An 18,181-nucleotide genomic window follows, 5' to 3' on the forward strand; every position below is an offset into this window, starting at 1 on the left:
AGACGCACCCTTCCTAAAGCAGTAAAAGAAAAAAAAAAAAAAAAAATCAATGGAAGAGAATGACTTTCCCAGAGGCAGGAATTTTGCTTTCATCAGCTAAAGGCACAGCTGAGCTCTTGTTAGAACTTGCAATCAAGATTTCAAGACTCATGGGTACAGAACTACCTGACTATGCCTTCTTTAATCAATATTCTTTATTCTCAAGAATCCTCACTTCCCCCCACTACCCCACCCCAGAAAAATGTACTAACCTCTCAGTTTGGCCTTCAGCCCTTCCACAATTTGGCTTCAGTGAACAGTCATTCCTAACTGATCTAGGACTTTCTTTGAGCTTTACACGTGTCAATATGACCAAAACTTTGCTCTTTTTCACATCTGCACCTTTGTTTTTCTCCCTTTCCTCCATCCAATTTTATATCCCACTTACCCACTTTTAAAAGTTTATTTTTTTCTTTTTTAAAACAAATTTTTTAAATTTTATTTTATTTTTGTGAGTAAATAGTAGGTATATTTATGTGGTACATGAAATGTTTTGATACAGGCATGCAATGTGAAATAATTACATCATGGAGAATGGGGTATCCATCCCCTCAAGCATTTATCCTTTGTGTTACAAACAATCCAGTTACACTCCTAGTTATTTTTAAAAGTACAATTAAGTCACTGACTATAATCACCCTGCTGTGCTATCAAATTGTAGGTCTTACTCCTTCTTTTTGTTTTTTTGAGACGCGGTCTCGCTCTGTCGCCCAGGCTGGAGTACAGTGGTGCAATCTCGGCTCACTGCAACCTCCACCTCCCGGGTTCAAGTGATTCTTCTGCCTCAGCCTCCCAAAGAGCTGGAACTATAGGCGTGCGCCACCACAGGCTAATTTTTTTATTTTTAGTAGAGGTGGGGTTTTACCACGTTGCCCAGGCTGGTCTCAAACTCCTGGCCTCATGTGATCCGCCTGCCTCAGCCTCCCAAAGTGCTGGGATTATAGGCGTGAGCAACTGCTTCTGGCCTTTTTTAAAAAACAAAACAAAACAACCCATTAACCATGCCCACCTTCCTGCCACCTCTCACTCCCTACCCCCTCTACCCTTCTCAGTCTCTGGTAACCATTCTTTTACTCTCTATGTCCATGAGTTCAATTGTTTTGATTTTTAGACCCGACAAATGAGTGAGAAGATACGATGTTTGTCTTTCTGTGCCTGGCTTATTTCACTTAACATAAAGATCTCCAGTTCTACCACTTTTTAAAATTTAACTTCAGTGCTGTATCCGGTATGTTCTTCCTGCTGACCATAGCCGGAAGTGATTTCTCCTTCACTGAACTCTCATAATCTGCAACTGTTCGTGGGTGAATTTTGTCTTCCTTACTAAATTCAAGGATCATTTGTTCAACAGCCTTCTAACCACCATAATGCTGAATATACAGAAGGCACACATTTCTTATTCTAAGCCTCAATATTTTCAATTCTTACATCAATACGAGGCCTGAGTCTTTAAAAACAATTCTTCCAAATGATTATTTCTCATGCATTGGGAAGCAAAGATGTTAGAATTTTTTTTTAGAGAAAATGCCAGTGTAAATAAACTGTGTAAAAATATTTCACACACGCCTATCAATATCACATAAATGCATGCTCCTGAGCACAACTGCCTAGTCTAATAATGTTTCCCCCTACTTAGCAAGATGTAAAGGTAACAGCCATATAGGATGGGAGAAAAGCTATCTAGCTACGCAAATGAAGCATCTCTTTCAAACGGGACAAGCTTAATACCAAATTGTCATCTGAGCCCCTATTTGTAGATATTTAATGTAGACCTTTAGAGTTAAGTGACACCTACAGGGTCACTTTTTCATATGGAAAAGTTCATGAAAGGATGGTCACAAAAGAGGCCATGTTCATCACACATGTTGCTAAAGTGGACAAAAAGCCCAGTTCCAGATTCTAAGTCATGACCCACTTCCCAAAATATCAACAGAATTGACAGGTTATTGGTATTAACTTATTCCTTTGTGCACCAGAGTTTCCTGAATTAATCAAAAGCAGCTTTAAATTTGCTTTTAGTTCAGGAGGTTTCTAAAACAGGCTATCAGACTAGGAAATTAGTGCGGTACACTCGCTTTCCACAGCTCTTGAACATGAACATAAAATTAAATACACAAAGCTTGGATTGAGGCAGTTTTGTGAATATCACACGAGGTAGGTCGACTACTCAAAAAAGCCTGAAAAAGGACTTGACATCCTCTAGTGGTGATGTCTTAAACTTGTTTCCAAGGCAATTTTTTTTTTTCCCCAGCTCTTGCTTAACTTCGGCTGTTGGCAAGAAAAATTTATTGGAAGAACTTTTCATCCTTAAAAAAAATAAACGTTTTCACCGCAAGGAATGTGATTTGACTAACTTTGAGAAGAAGATAAATATATACCCACAGAAATACAGTTTTTAAATGTTGGATTTATATAATAGCTTTTGATACGCTTAAGAACGGTCTCATTTCATAGGCTGCATGCCACCACTGTCAATTCATCTTTGATACACACACACACACACACAAACACACACATAATTCTGAACACATTACAGGTATCATTTTTATAATAACCTGATATTCTAACCTAAAGTGCCCTAAAATTACACCAGTCTTTGTACAGAGACACAAAAACTAAGAGCTATTTAAGAGTGGACTCGCCAGGCGCGGTGGCTCACGCCTGTAATCCCTGCACTTTGGGAGGCCCAGACGGGCAGATCATGAGGTCAGGAGATCCAGACCATCCTGGCTAACACGGTGAAAACCCGTCTCCACTAAAAAAAATACAAAAAAATTAGCCGAGCGTGGTGGCGGGCGCCTGTAGTCCCCGCTACTCGGGAGGATGAGGCAGGAGAATGGCGTGAACCTGGGAAGCGGAGCTTGCAGTGAGCCGAAATCGCGCCACTGCACTCCAGCCTGGGCGACAAAGCGAGACTCTGTCTCAAAGAAAAGAAAAAAAAAGAGTGGACTCTACCTCATAATAATGAGATCTAAAAAAATTAAAATTAATACCTCAAGAAATGTTGCCATTTAAGGTGGCAATTTTCAACTCTTGATGGTAATACAGGTTTCGCTGTCCACCGCCACCCACCCACCCCCCATTTCCATACATGCTTCTGATCGTTTAAAAAAATGAGACTTGCAGTATTTGGATGTGTATAATGTGAAATATGTTCACCAGAATAAAGTGCTAAATTAAAGTCTCATATTCAGACATAGGTCATGTGTTTTAAATACATGGAATAACTTAAGTTGTTGAAATTCAAACAATCCCACTTGTTCTCTCACAATAACTATCACCTAGAGTCAAAAAAAATACATTTACACCTTCCTTCTTTCTTTGGCACCTGCTGACACAAATGCTTCTGAACACTAAAAACATTAATAGTAATCTTGGGGTAGAAAAATAGGAAAGAGATGTGAGGCCAGAATTAAGTTTTCAGTGAAATTATAAAGTATAATTATTCAAGACCATATATAAAATGTGTCCTTTGGAAATTTAAGTTCTTAGGCAAAAGTGTGGAAGAAATGTTTTCTATGAAGGAGATAACAACCAATTTAATTCCCTTTTTAATAAAAGAAAATATTACACTGACAGGCACATGGTTGATTTGTATATTAATTGTTGGAAGCACGGCCTATTCCTTAACATGTTCAGGCACTGAATATGCTACAGTTTGTAGTTAGTTCACTTACGTCTGAACACGTTGTTCATGTGCAGATTCTAGAAAGTATTTTTGAGCACAAATTGACACTTAGCTTGCTAGAACAATGTTGTTTCACACGCAGTTACTGGGTCAGGGTTAGGCACCAAATCATGCCGTATATTTACAAAAGAGGACGCTGCTCTCCCGGGGCCCTCACTTGGGGAAGCCCCGTCCCAGCGTCTAGCTCATCAAATTCCCGAAAGCAATTACAAAGGCATCTCTTCTCCACCCCAAGCCAAAATAACGATCTACCAATCTTGCAAACACATTAAGACAAACTCCCTACAGGAAGGAGCATGACTTAAAAATAAACAAGTTCAAGGTACTTTGTCAGTCTTAACCTCATGTATCTTGGCTGAAGGGATTAAATCATAAGACGTTGGGTACCCAACCTCTTCCTAGCAATAGCAGATACATAATTTGCAAATACTGTTTCAGAGCTCTCTGGACCTTTCACGTTAAAATAAGCATCCTCGACGGTGGGGAGACAGTGATTCTTACATTTAGGAAACAATTGCTTCCGATTGTGAGTGTACGGAAGTGGAAAACAGCTTGCAATTGGAGAGCCTAAGAATTGAATTTCTTTTTAAAGTAAGAAACTGCCTCACCGTCCCCATCCCCAAGTGTAGGAAGATACAGAAACAGCTTACTGGCCAGGAATATAAGAGGGAACCAGTGGGGAGGGACGGATTTGCAAGATAGCCTCTGGAGAAAAAAAACCACGAGGGAGAAAAATCGGCTTCATACTATGGAGAGATGGGCGGGGGTGGGAAGCCTTGCTGCTGGTCTTGGGGACGTGATCCCCTGTCCCCAAGTGTGCCCCTGGAGGTTGTGGGGGAAGGGTATCCTCAACACAGAGGCCTCACCACCAAATCCCGGGCTGCAGAGCCAACAATCCTCCTTTGGTCTCCTGAACAGACTGAAAACAAAAAACTCTCTAAGAACTCTGACAAGTCAACGAATGTCTGATCTCGTCAAGCCCGCACTCGCAACCCCCCACCATGCTGCACTGGGCCCCGGCCCTCCCGAGCTCGGTCCCCTCGGACGAGGGTCGTCGCCACTGCGGGCACCGGGTTGGGGGGCGGGCCGCTCACCCCGCGGTCCTGCCCCACACTGACCCCGCCGAGGAGCCCCCGGCACCCGGGGCGACCAGGCAAGGCGGGAGGAGGTGCCCAGAAACTGCTCGTCCTGCCAATCGCACCTGGCCGACGACTCTCTGGCCGCTGGTTTGATCTGCGGGATACGATTTCCCATTCGACTGAATTAGACCAGAGCCCACGGCGGGGAGGGCAGCGGCCGGGGTCTCTCCATTTCCCCACCACGCCCGCGAACCCCGGCTCGCCTCCACCTGTTGCGGGAAAGTCGCGGTGGAGCGCCCGAGGACGGCCGGAACCCCGGCCGGGGAGAGCCGGACGGCCGAGGCGCAGCGGCGAAGGGCGGGGGGAACGCGCGCTCGGAGCCCGGGTGCGCGGCGCGCAGGGCCGGTTGTTCCGGGCCGCGGCCGCGCGGGCGGGGAGGGGGCTACCGGCGCCGGGTGATTTCGGTGCCAGCCCGCTGGCCCCGCTCGCCGTCCCCTGCCCGCGCGCACGGGACCCCCACTATCCCCGCTGCGCGGTCACCTGTTTCGCTCCGTACTGCGCCGTCGCCGCCCCTGTGGCCGTCGCCACCAGCTCCTAGCTCCGCCATGGTGCTCCGATGACGCGCCCGGAGAGCCGCTCCGCCCTTTCCTCGGCTTGGCTCCCGCCGGCCCCCGCCTCCTGGGCCAGCGGCCCAGACAGGTGAGCGCAGTCTGGGGACGGCGGAGGGCGGGGGCAGAGAGCGCGGCAGTCGGCTGCGGCCTGGGCCCAGCGCGCCCCCTCGCGGGCAGGTGCGGCGTGGCAGCCGCTCCGACCGCCGCGGCCGAGTCTCGTCTGGAAGAGCGGCGGGCGGAACCAGCACCTCTGCCCGGAGCTTCCGGTCGCCGCGGCAGACCCGCTGAGGGCTCCCGGAGATATGGAGCGGGGTTGGCGAGGCTTGGTGGCGCCTCCTGGAGTCTAGGACGAGCGGCGGTCCGAGGAGCAGCCCAGGTGGGGCAAGGGTACGGAGACGCTATTCCCCTCCAAACTCTGAAGCAGCCAGGTCACTGTCCGCTCCGCGAGGGCTGGAGTTCACGGTGACAGCCAGCAGCGCATCTGATGCCACGTAGAGAGACGAAGTACATGGGTCGGATTCCACGCTGGGAGCCGGCCTGGATCTGCGCTTTAGGAAGCCACTGCGGACCACCCTATCTTGTCGCCAGGTCTTCGCATCTGATGAGCCTCAGGGCACACAAGTTAGAGAGGTTGTGCCGGCTGAGGTGTCTTTTCTTTTTCTTGGTTTCCCATTAGTAAACGACCTTGTGACTTCTGGCTTACTTAGGAAAACCAGAAAAAAAAAGGCAATAGGTAACGAATTTTTTTTTTTTAAAGAAACAGATTATTGGCCGAGGAAAAAACAATTTCGCCCTAAAGGATAAGCAACAAAATACTGAGGGGGGAAAAAAGCCTACACAAATGGAAACATACGGAAGAAAATCAAGGAGCGACCAGTTCCGCATGGTTACACTAAAATGCACTCCCACACTCTGGCTTGGCTGAAGATAACCAGCAAGCTCTGAACAGTTTAAAACCCTTCCAAGGACTGCAGCAGCACTGGACACCCAAGAGAGTCTGAGAACAGTATTGGATTCTTGCTAGGGTTACAATTTTCACTATCTTTGCGTGCAAAACTTGCCACTCTGAGCCCAGCGAACTATTTTTATTTGGTTTACTTACTGGCTTTCTGGGTGACTAGGTAGAGATTTAACTAAAGAACACTTCTATGGTCTGTGATGATGAATTTTCCTGTAGTGCCATTTCTATAATGGAATAGGCAAACTGACCATTTAGAATGTGATATTCCTAAATCACATTCAAATCAGTCTTATCAGAGACTTCTAATAAATACAAATAAAGCACCAGGTGGCTAGAGGTAGTTTTTGACCTCAGCTTGGGCCTCAGCAAAGATTTTTTTTTTAACTACATGAAAACATCAGAGTTTGAGACACTTTTCTTTGAGCATGAGAAATACTCTCTTAGCTGAATTTAGAGAGTTGAACTATCCGAAGAACCCCGGAGAAGGAAGGTGATTTATTTTCAACCTTCTGATTTACCACCGACTTAAATCAACCAATGGGTTGTTTCTTTGACCAAAAAAAGAAAAAAAAAAAAAAAAAGAGTCAAGACTTGTGATGTTTGTTTTGTTTTGTTTAGTTTGGTGTGTGCTTACTCATTGTCCCTTTCTTTTGATAGCCTATATTTGTCTGCCACAAGTTAAACAAAAATAAATAAGGAACACACCAAAATCCTGGATACAAAATCCTGTATAGACTGTGTGTTCCAAACCTAAGGAGGTGTCTGCAATGGGGTAGGCTGCTGAGTGACTCTGTGGAGAACGGATGACATCTGTTAAATGTCAAACACCATCACGATGTACTTCAACTTGTACTTTACTTGGAACATGGAAACCATCTGTCTGGAGCTCCCACATCCATTTCAAATCTTCAGGGTTCCCCATTCCAGGGGAGAAGCTGAACCTCCTGACACCATCCACTCCCCTCCTGCCTCCTTCAAACATCATCCCTTTTTTCTCCCCAATCCCTAAATGTTTCTGCACCCAGGGGCTCTACCCCAATAAGCACAGCTAAGACTCTTTGATTCTGAAAAGATCTTCCTTTAACTTCCCACCCTCCAGAATCTATTGTCTTATGTTTTGTTCACCAAAGGTAATAAAAATAAATGTGGATTTTGGTGCCATTATTTTTCAAAAAAAAAAAGCTATATATTAAGTTTTTCATGCCTATGTATACAAATCAAATCCTTATTTTTAAATCCATCATTCCCCTAGACTTTCTGCCCCTAGAGTTTCTACAGCACTTGATCCTCTAATCACCTTGCTCTTGGTCTACCATTGGCTTGGTTTTTCTCATTCCTCTGTAGCAGTCCTTTCGTCTTTGTTGACTCAGATTCTTCCTCCCTTCTAATCCCCCGGTATTTTTACTATCCCCAAATTGTAAGCCACAACCTTTTTATCTTTACTGTCTCTCACAGCCCTCATTTGCTATTACTTCCATCCTGGATCCTGGTGACTCCCAAATCCTGAATATATACCCTTAATCTCACTCCTGACAACCACTAACACATTCTGAATGGTCCCTGCACAATTCTATCAAGATACCCTGCCATTAATTTAATATGTTCCAAACCAGATTAATTTTGCAATATATAACCAGTTTACACAGACCCCTCCCTTGCTCAAAAACCTTTAATAGACTCCCCGTTCCTATATAATTAAATATTAACTCTGCCTCCTCACCATCACCACCACCACCCCCTAACTGGGCCCTGAGCTCTCTACTACCCATTTCCACTTTTCACCTCTGTAACTCATATTTCTAGCCGATGGAATTGTTCATTCTCCAGAATACCTTCCAAATCCCTGCTTTCTAGCCTTTGTTCTTGAAGCCGCTCTGCCCAAAGTGACTTCCTTCATCCTGACATATTTAATAATACTTTCCCTCTGAGGCCCAGGTTAAGGTTTACTTCCTCCATGAAGCCTGTTCTTCCTGCCCTGGCTCCCAGCATGCCTGTCCTTTGGACCTGGCCAGGGCTTCCTGGGCTTGGTACTTGGCCAGCTGTTAAAATAGACTAGGCATGAGTTATTGCAAATTTGCCTCCTCAATCTGATGCACATTTTTGGTAGTAGGGACTTTGTCCTCTACTTCTCTATAGGGTGTCCATAAAGTCTAGAACTATCAGTTATTTTATTTGCTCACAAGTTGCGGATGTTCTTGATGACATCATGTGCACCGCCTGCATTCTGAACTTGGTAGGCATGGTATATATCTTTTGTGTTGCTACCGTGCCTCACACACAGTGGACATTCAAATGGGTTAATAATAATTCCTCAATGCCCAACTTTTTTATGTGGTGGCCTAGGGATGAATGAAACCAAGTATCCAATGACAGGAGAAAGAGATCAAAATGCAGTTAAAAGGAAACATTAGATCTACTTCTCCCAGCAAATTCCTGTTTTGTTTCTTTTGTAACACTGCCACCACCCCTGCATAACTGTTCTGTTTCAAATCATCTTTCCAGGCTCAGCTTTGCACCTTCCCTCCTCTGGAAAGCTTTCCTTGACCCCTTCTGACAGTAAATGTGAGTATAGCACTGACTGCACTACCGTTGTTTCTGCTTTGTCTTGATTCCTTGACAAGAAACTTCAGGGGAAAGAACCGTATCTTGTTGGTGCACCACAATAGGTAGTACCCAGTATTTAATAAATACTTTTGAATGAAGGATAAGTGATGACAATAGCAAGCATATCTCAGTGTTTACTATATGCTAAACATTGTGCTGAGCACCTCTCCTGCATTCTTTTGTGTTCTGAGACAGAGTCTTGCTCTGTCGCCCAGGCTGGATTGCAATGGCATGATCTCGGCTCACTGCAACCTTCACCTCCTGGGTTCAAGCAATTCTCGTACCTCAGCCTCCCGAGTAGATGGGATTACAGGCGTGCACCACCATACCTGGCTAGTTTTTGTAATTTTAGTAGAGACGGGGTTTCGCCATGTAGGCCAGGCTGATCTTGAACTCCTGGCCTCAAGTGATTCACCCACCTCGGCCTCCCAAAGTGCTGGGATTACAGGCGTGAGCCACTGTGCCTAGCCTCCATTTTCTTATTTACATCTTATAATAGACCTATGTGGAAGGTACACCATTTCCTCCATTTCACAGATGAGAAAGCTGAGACTTGGAGAAGCTAATTAACTTGTTCCAGGTCACAAGTTGAGTTACAGTTTTGCTTCAGGCCTGTGTGTGCAGCCTCCTGCTACACTAAACAAGTGATGAATGTTAACCATCTTGCTATTCCCTCTACAGAAAGGGGCTCACCATTTCCCTCTCTAGCTGTTACCTGAAATAAGGAGGTGAGGCTTGATCATGTTAAATTACCTGCAAAACTAATTTTTAAAAAGGGTATCTGGGCCCCACCCCAGACCAGTAAAGACAGTTTTCCAGCTGGACACAGTGGCTCACGCCTGTAATCCCAATATTTTGGGAGGTCGAGGCAGGATGATCACTTGAGCCTAAAAGTTTGAGACGAGAGTGAGCTGAACAAGTGAAACCATGTCTCTACAAAAAAGCAAAAAAAATTAGCCAGGCATGGTGGCCCACGCCTGTAGTCCCAGCTACTTGGGATGCTGAGGTGGGAGGACTAATTGAGCCCAGGAGGTGAAGGATGCGGTGAGCTATGATAGTGTCACTGCATTCTAGCCTGGGTGACAGAGATTTTGTCTCAAGAAAAAATAACAACAACAATAAAAACTCAGTTGTCCCAAGGTGGTGGCATCCATATTTTTGAAAAAGCATCCAAGTCATTTTAATGTGAAGCTGAGTTGAGATTCACTGGCCTAAATTGATCCTAAAAGCGTTTCAAACGCAAACCTTTCCATAATGGAGCCTTCCATAATGTAACTGTCTTCTTTTGTGCCTGAGACCCAAAATTCTGACAAATGGCTAATGATGTTGGCCTGGGAATGTGTTATGAACCATGTAGGGACACAGGATCATCTGCTCACAAAGACAGGGTGGGAGGAAGGTGCCAAGGAAAGACTGTATCATTGAAGATTTGGTTTAAGATGGGTACCTTGATCCTATATACAGTCAAAAGAAGCACTTCACCATTAGAATTGAGAAGATGAACTGTGGCTGAATAAACAGCTTACTCTGTGTTTCAGCATGAGCCAAATGACGTGTCATTGAATTTATACCTCACTTCTTTCAGAATATCCACACAGGATACCAGAGACAACTGTGTCCTCCAAATTAGGATGTTAAAAAAGAGGCCAGAAGCAGTGGTTCACACCTATAATCCCAGCACTTTGGGAGGCCAAGGCAGGAGGATCACTTGAGTCCAGGAGTTCAAGACCAGCCTGGATAACACAGTGAGATCCCACCTCTACTAAAAATTTTAAAATTAGCTGGTTGTGGTGGTATGCCTCTGTAGTCCCAGCTACTCTGTAGGCTGACATGAGAGGATTGCTTGAGCCTAAGGGGACAAGGCTGCAGTGAGCTATGATCGCACCACTGCATTCCAGTCTAGGCAACAGAGCGAGACCCTGTCTCAATCAATCAATCAGAAAACATTAGTGAGAATGTTTTGAATACTCTAATGCAATATAAAATATATTGTACCTTGATTTTCACGTCGAAATAAAGGTATCTTCTGCTTTGTCAAAGACTGTTATAGATGAGTGAAATCATGATGTATAAACAGCTCTATGTCATTTCTATCCTGCCTAATAAACAGGTTCCTCTGTATTTAAGAAAATATATTTCATTTATCCATCTAGGAGCATCAGACTTCCTCTGATCAATATGGGCAGGCTCATAAAAATATACTATTCAGCTTAAAATAAATAAAAATATTTCTCCAAATATGAGTAAATTGAGGAGATAGAAAAATACAGTATTCTTGGCCAGGCATAGTAGCACACACCTGTAATCCCAGCACTTTAGGAGGCCAAGGTAGATGGATCACTTGAGGTCAGGAGTTTGAGACCAGCTTGCCAAACATGGCAAAACCTCATTGCTACTAAAAATACAAATTAGCTGGGTGCGGTGGTACACGCCTATAATCCCAGCTACTCAGGAGGCTGACGTACAAGAATCACTTGAACCCGGGAGGTGGAGGTTGCAGTAAGCTGAGATGGTGCCACTGCACTCCAGCCGGAGCAACAGAGCAAGACTCTGTCAATAAATAAATAAATAAATAAATACGTAGTATTCTCCATTAAGATGGTCTTTGTAGACGCCTTAAGATACACAATAGTCATCCAAGATAACTTGGGGCCTTCAGAAAAATATACTTTCCTTTATTCTTTTTTTCCTCACCTTTTTTTTTTTTTTTTTGAGACAGGGTCTTACTCTGTTACCCAAGCTAGAGTGAAATGGCACAATCATGGCTCACTGCAATCTCAACCTCCCGGGCTCAAGTGATCCTCCTGCCTCAGCCTCCCATGTAGCTAGGACCACAGGTGTGCACAACCACACCTAGCTGAATTTTTGAGTTTTTGTAGAGATGGGGTCTCACTTTGTTGCCCAGGCTTACCCTTTCTTAAACCTCCATTCCCCTGAGGAACAACCTGGATGTCAGCTGTCTGACTGCTTGAATAGAAGACAGATTTTACTAAATGTTATAGCTGGAGAAACGACTGGAAATTTAACACAGCAGACTATCTAGTTTGTCAATACAAAATAAGAATTCTTTAGAAGTTATCAAAACAGTATGTTGAGAGTCTTTTTAATTTTTAGAGTAAATATGACACAATGGATAGCTTTAGAACAAGCTAACATTACTACGGTTCAAGCATGTGCAACTGGTACAGTTCAGTAGTACATAAACGACTCAAACAAATGTACGACAGGTCAGAAACTTAAGTTACAAAATATAGTCAATATTACAATCAACACAGAGAAGTAAAAACCATTGCTCTCAGATTCTGCACACTTAAAAAAACATAAACTTTATACAGGAATTGAAATTATGCATTTCTACTCAGATTATTAGAGCATATTACAAACACACAGAAGCCTAAAAAGTTATGGTCACATTTTGGTTTTGTTCCAGTGGTGCACAATCACATGAAATGTTACATCCGTTTTGTGTGAAATAAACATTTGGCTGAAGTGCAATAGCTGCTGCATTAAAAATATTTCCATAAAAATGCTTAGATTAAAATCTTCCTGAACGTTAGGGTTCTAATGTTCAGGATTATTTTAAGAGTCCTTATGAAGAGTCCTTAAAAATTATAGAAATAGATGTAGTTAGGAAATTTCAGTGTGTTTTGTCTGTTTTTTTTTTTTTTTTAACATGAGTAAACAAATACTGGATTTAAAGTGCAGCTCCTTTCTCCTCTCCCTTCGATTTTCCCACCCCCAAGAAGGTCAGATCTGTATTAATTTTTAGAATTTCCATTGAAGATTAAATTGAGCAACAGTCAAGTCTGTTTGTTTCGAAAGTCAATGATGGCCTTCCACAGTGTGCACAGCATCCCTCCCCTGTTGAAAGACACAAGAACATGGTGAAAAGAACATTTCATTTGAAACACTGCCCTTGAAATAGAAAAGTGACTTCTTAGCTTTCATCTGCTCTGGTCCGAAGAAGATCCCAAAGTCTGATCAGTTATTATGTATTCTTTTTGTATATATTTTCTCATCTTCCCTCCATTCCTTCTCTTTTCACTCCCACAAACTGCTGTGTCCCAAAACATCATTTCAGATTTTCAGCATTTTTGAAATTTGTCTTTATAATGGTGGGTATAATAGTTTTCTGCTTGGGCTGGGTGCAGTGGCTCACACCTGTAATCCCAGCACTTTGGGAGGCTGAGGCAGGCAGATCATGAGGTCAGGAGATTGAGACCACCCTGGCTAACGCGGTGAAACCCTGTCTCTACTGAAAACACAAAAAAATTAGCTGGGCATGGTGGCGAGCACCTGTAGTCCCAGCTACTCGGGAGGCTGAGGCAGAAGAATGGCGTGAACTTGGGAAGCGGAGCTTGCAGTGAGCCGAGATCACGCCACTGCATTGCAGCCTGGGTGACAGAGCAAGACTCCGTCTCGAGAAAAAAAAAAAAAAAAAGTTATATGCTTGGCCTTAATTAATAATAAATTATATCAGATTATACTAGGCTTTTGCAGGGCAAGTCAGCACCTCCTCCAAATACTTATTGAGTATAACACCATCATGAACTCAGTTAAAGCATTTGTTTAAGGCAGCTTCAGAATATCTGCATGGACTTAGTCTGCATATTATTCAAAAAAATTCTTCCAATTGATTTTCACTTACTAATATAGAAATATTGGTTATTAGAGCCCTCAACAATAGAATGGTCCAACTAACTCAGTTTACTCAGAGCAGCTAAGAACTAGAGAGCTCTGTCCAGAACTGCAAAGCTAATTAGAGACCCAGCCTGGGCAGGTACTCAGACTTTCTTATATTAGCCCGGTACTCTTTCTATCGTGACAACAGAAAGAAAAGTGGTACCTTAGTCTCAAGCATTTTAAGTCATCACGTGTAACATAGTAGAGAACATCCAATAGTGTATAATCTTCAGCCAAAAACTGTAGAGAAAGTAGAATATGCACAAAAGTAAGATGTTTTATATAACTTTAATAAAGCAAAACTCTATTTATAATGTAAACCTTGACTATAATTAAAAATAAATCTAAAAATGAAATTACTAAAAACACAATCTTCTGTGATTATTAGGGGAAAGGCCTCCCTATTACTCAATAAATACAAATAAATGCATCCGGGCCGGGTGCAGTGTCTCACGCCTGTAACCCCAGCACTTTGGGAGTCTGAGGCAGGTGGATCATCTGAGGTTAGGAGTTCGAGACCAGCCTGGCCAAAGTGGTGAAACCCCATCTCTACTAAAAATACAAAAAATTAGCTGGGCGTGGTGGCATGTGCCTGTAATCCCAGCTACTTGGGAGGCTGAGGCAGGAGAATCACTTGAACCCAGGAGGCAGAGGTTGCAGTGGGCTGAGATTGAACAACTGTACTCCAGCCTGGGCGACAGAGTGAGACTCCATATCAAAAAAAAAAATACAAATGCAACCATATTAACTTCCAAATGCAAAAAGATTACAAGTGACACAGAACTTCTGAATGGTCTTCTAATGAACAGATGAGACTCACTTGTAATCACATCTGCTGTTCAAAAACAAATCTTGTATTTAGAAGTTCAACGCTATGTAGCTTTGTTTTTTCTCAAGTGGATAAAAAGTGTTCCTGGAAAGGTATTGCCTATGCTTAATTTCTGAACTTATTTTTTCATGGTTAAGCAAAGGCACTTGACTATAATTCACCATAAAAGCAGAATCTTAATTTGAACTGCACCTTTACATTTTTAAATTTTATTTTTTTTATATATAGAGAGAGAGACAAAGTCTCACTATATTGACCAGCCTCATCTCCAACACCTGGCATCAAGCAATCTGCCTATGCTTCCCAAAGTGTTGGGATAACAGGCGGGAGCCACTGCACCTGGCCTGAAGCTTTGAAATCAAATAAGAAAGGGCAATTATTTAGTAGATTATCAATTACTATTCTGTAATTGGGATTTGAGCCTAAGTTAGAGGAATGTATATTCTGGAGTTGTTTAAATTTATTCAGCTGTAACTTGTTAAATGTAGATTTCCAAGGCGGCCCGAAATTCTCTTAGTTAATAAATTATCAAGTCAAAAGAAGAGATATCTTTATTCTTATTTATTTTAAAAATTTAAATATAAAACAAATTAAAACAATATTTTATTAAGAGGGCCCCTCTATCAAATATTACAATCTTTTAATGTATGCCTGTGTGTTCATATAATGAACATAAATGCTATTCACGCTCATTACAAAAGTCTATAGGGGCCAGATGCAGTGGCTCACGCTTGTAATCTCAGCACTTTGGGAGGCTGAGGTGGGTGGATCACTTGAGGCCAGGAGTTTGAGACCACCCTGGCCAATATGGTGAAAACCTGTTTCTACTAAAAATACAAAAAATTAGCCGGGCATGGTGGCATATGCCTGTAATCCCAGCTACTTGAGAGGCTGAGGCGGGAGAATCACTTGAGCCTGGCAGGCGAAGGTTGCAGTGAGCTGAGATCGCACCACTGCACTGCAGCCTGGGCGACAGAGTAAGATTCTGTCTCAAAAAACAAAATCAAAAAAAGTCTATATGGAGCACAAAGGAATTAGATTATTATAGGTAAAATATGGTTTGTATAGAAAATATTTCTGAAATAAGTCGACTAGATTCATTTCATTAAGTAGCAATAAAATAGCTGCTGCCTAGTGGAGTCTAATAATGTTGAAAGAGAATCAAAAATTTAACGAACAGGCCTAGCATGGTGGTTCATGCCTGTAACCCCAATACTTCGAGAGGCTGAGGTGAGAGAATCACTTGGGGCCAGGAGTTTAAGACCAGCCTGGGCAACATAGTGAGACCCTTTCTCTAAATTTTTTTTTTAATTAGCTGGGTATGATGGTTTATGTCCATAGTCCCAACTATTCAGGAGGCTAAAGTGGGAGGATCACTTGAACCCAGCAGGTCAAAGGCTGCAGGGAGCTATGATCACTGCACTCTAGCCAGGGTAACAGAGCGAGACCTTGTCTCCAAAATAAAATAAAATAAAATAAAATAAAATAAAATAAAATAAAAATTAACATACAAAGAATTAGAAACAAGAATTTTTAAAATTCTATCTTTATTTTTTTCCCACTCTTTCTGGTTCTCATTTCAAACATATTAAATTCCTAAGGGGCTCAGGACCACAGAGCTTTTGCCTGCCTCACTGTCTTTGCACACACTGCAGCCCCACTGCACAAGGTTCTTCCCTGGTCTCCCTCCCACACCCCTCCCGAACATACATACAATTGGCCTATTTACTCCCTCATATTCTGTTAGCCTTCAGCTCTTTCATCCCCTTCTCCAAGAATCTTCCCCAACCTTTCTCTCACACTGTCTAATAACACCTGATACCTTTTTCTTCACAGAATTTACCAGTGTAGAATCACATTTGTATCTGTGGAGTTAGCTGATTATCACATGCCTACCCTGGTCTGTAAGCCTCAGGAGGGCAAGGCTGGGTCTGATTTGCTTACCAGTGTCTGCCTTGTGCCTGTCACATAGCAGGCACCCAACATTATGAAATGAAGTGAAAGAATACTTGTCCCACAGACAGTTTTCTTTACCCGGCTTATAGTGTCTTCATCCGCTCCATTCACTCTCAGCCAGTCGGTAAGCTCAGAATCTTCAGTATTTGTGCCAGGAGAATTTAGGTGAAATACAGGCAGTTCAGGAATTTCTAGAACAGAATTTTGGGAAGATATTCTTAGTTTCACCTAATAGAGGTCATCTGAGACCCTCACAATCAACAGACATTTATTGATACTTTAAAAGATTTTGCTCTATCAGAGAACAGTTCATAGAAACAATTGAGTTTGGCAGTATAAATGATCGTATGAATAAAACTCAGACAAGTGAATTTACCAGTAAACAAGGAGCAAAAGCAATAATGAAATGATACTCCTACGTTATACTTTCATATCAATTTTATGGTTTCTTAGAATAAACTCTGTGCACCAAAATTATACTCTGTGTTTTTCATGCAATAAAGATGAACACAATTAGCAGAGAACTATATAATGATCATAATCTCTTTTTCTACTATGAAAGAGCCATATATCTAAACAAATAACTGAGAATTCTGTTATCCTCTAAATGGGCTAAATAACATTCTCCCTACCTATGCCTTTTTACTACTACATCTTTATTCTATTTAAGCCTCTTCAAATTAAAAGGAAAAAAGCTAGAATACACAGAATATAGATGCAAAATGACAAAAAATAGTATTATTTATTCTAGTAATATTGTGAAATCTTTAAAAATAAAGGAAGATTAAAAACACGGAGAGCCCTATTTACCTCAGGAATACGTAATCTCAGGAAAAGATGATTATGAATAATCTATTTTTACTGTACTTATAGAAATGAGTTTGCTAGAGTTAAAAATTAGATTTCTTTTTTTAAAGGAATTCCTGCTTGCAGTCATGGTAGAAGTGACAAATGCTGACTTAGCCACAAATAAAACTTCGTGTTGGCTTGCTTGGTTTTTTGTGGCAGCCTGGCTGAACAGTATTACTATAAAATTTTCTGCTATTCACCTATGGGTTGGGACTTAAGCTTCAGGTGTTTAATTTCTTGGTCTTTTTCTTCAATAGCTCGATGAAGGAGTGCTTGTAACTCTTTCTCTTTCCGAACCAATTCTTCCAGTAATCTGCAGAAGAAAAATATATTAGGCGACACAGGGTGACCTTCTATTTTTATTTTTATTTTTTAGATACAAGGTCTCTCTCTGTTGCCTAGGCTGAGTGTAGTGGCCCGATTGTAGCTCACTGCATCCTTAAACTCTTGGACTCAAGCGATCCTCCCATCTCAGTTTTCCAAGCAGCTGGGAATACAGGCATGCACCACCATGCCTGGCTAATTTGAGTTTTTTTTTTTGTAGAGACAGAGTCTTGCTATGTTGTCCAAGCTGTTCTCTGAACTCCTGGCCTCAAATGGTCTTTCCACCTCAGTCTCCCAAAGCTCTGGGATTATAGGTGTGTGCACGTGCCATTGTGCTAGGTCTAGGGTGACCTTCTAGACATGAGCTATAATAAGCACAAATACCCCTGATTTTATTGAAATACAGATTCTGGTCCAGTGCCCCTGGAGTGAGTTCTGAGACTGTATTTATAATGAGCTCCCAAGTGACACTGATGTCGCAGGTCCACAGACCCCCGTGTCCAGAAGCAAAGCTTTGGAAGACTGTGCCTGCAGACAAGAACTGAAAACCTCCACCAC

The 18,181-nt window shown here is 42.5% G+C and overlaps 2 protein-coding genes across 4 annotated transcripts in view; both read right to left on the bottom strand.

Moving 5' to 3' along the window:
• Nucleotides 1-5,824, bottom strand: part of MAP7 (microtubule associated protein 7) — a 211,308-nt gene extending 205,484 nt beyond the window's left edge. For all 3 annotated transcript variants that reach the window (XM_025382724.1, XM_025382723.1, XM_025382719.1), the window contains exon 1: nt 5,347-5,824. In XM_025382724.1, coding sequence (XP_025238509.1) covers nt 5,347-5,413 — 67 coding nt within the window. In that variant the 5' untranslated portion in view covers nt 5,414-5,824. The remainder of the gene's footprint in view (nt 1-5,346) is intronic.
• A 6,244-nt stretch (nt 5,825-12,068) lies between these two features.
• The window catches only part of MAP3K5 (mitogen-activated protein kinase kinase kinase 5), a 242,832-nt gene continuing 236,719 nt past the window's right edge, over nt 12,069-18,181 (bottom strand). The window contains exons 27-30 of the mRNA XM_025383838.1: nt 17,500-17,612; nt 16,529-16,641; nt 13,829-13,905; nt 12,069-12,843 (exon numbers count right to left, since the gene is read on the bottom strand). Coding sequence (XP_025239623.1) covers nt 12,783-12,843; nt 13,829-13,905; nt 16,529-16,641; nt 17,500-17,612 — 364 coding nt within the window. The 3' untranslated portion in view covers nt 12,069-12,782. The remainder of the gene's footprint in view (nt 12,844-13,828; nt 13,906-16,528; nt 16,642-17,499; nt 17,613-18,181) is intronic.

The sequence above is a fragment of the Theropithecus gelada genome, chromosome 4 (assembly GCF_003255815.1).
Source record: "Theropithecus gelada isolate Dixy chromosome 4, Tgel_1.0, whole genome shotgun sequence".
Lineage (NCBI taxonomy): Eukaryota > Metazoa > Chordata > Mammalia > Primates > Cercopithecidae > Theropithecus > Theropithecus gelada.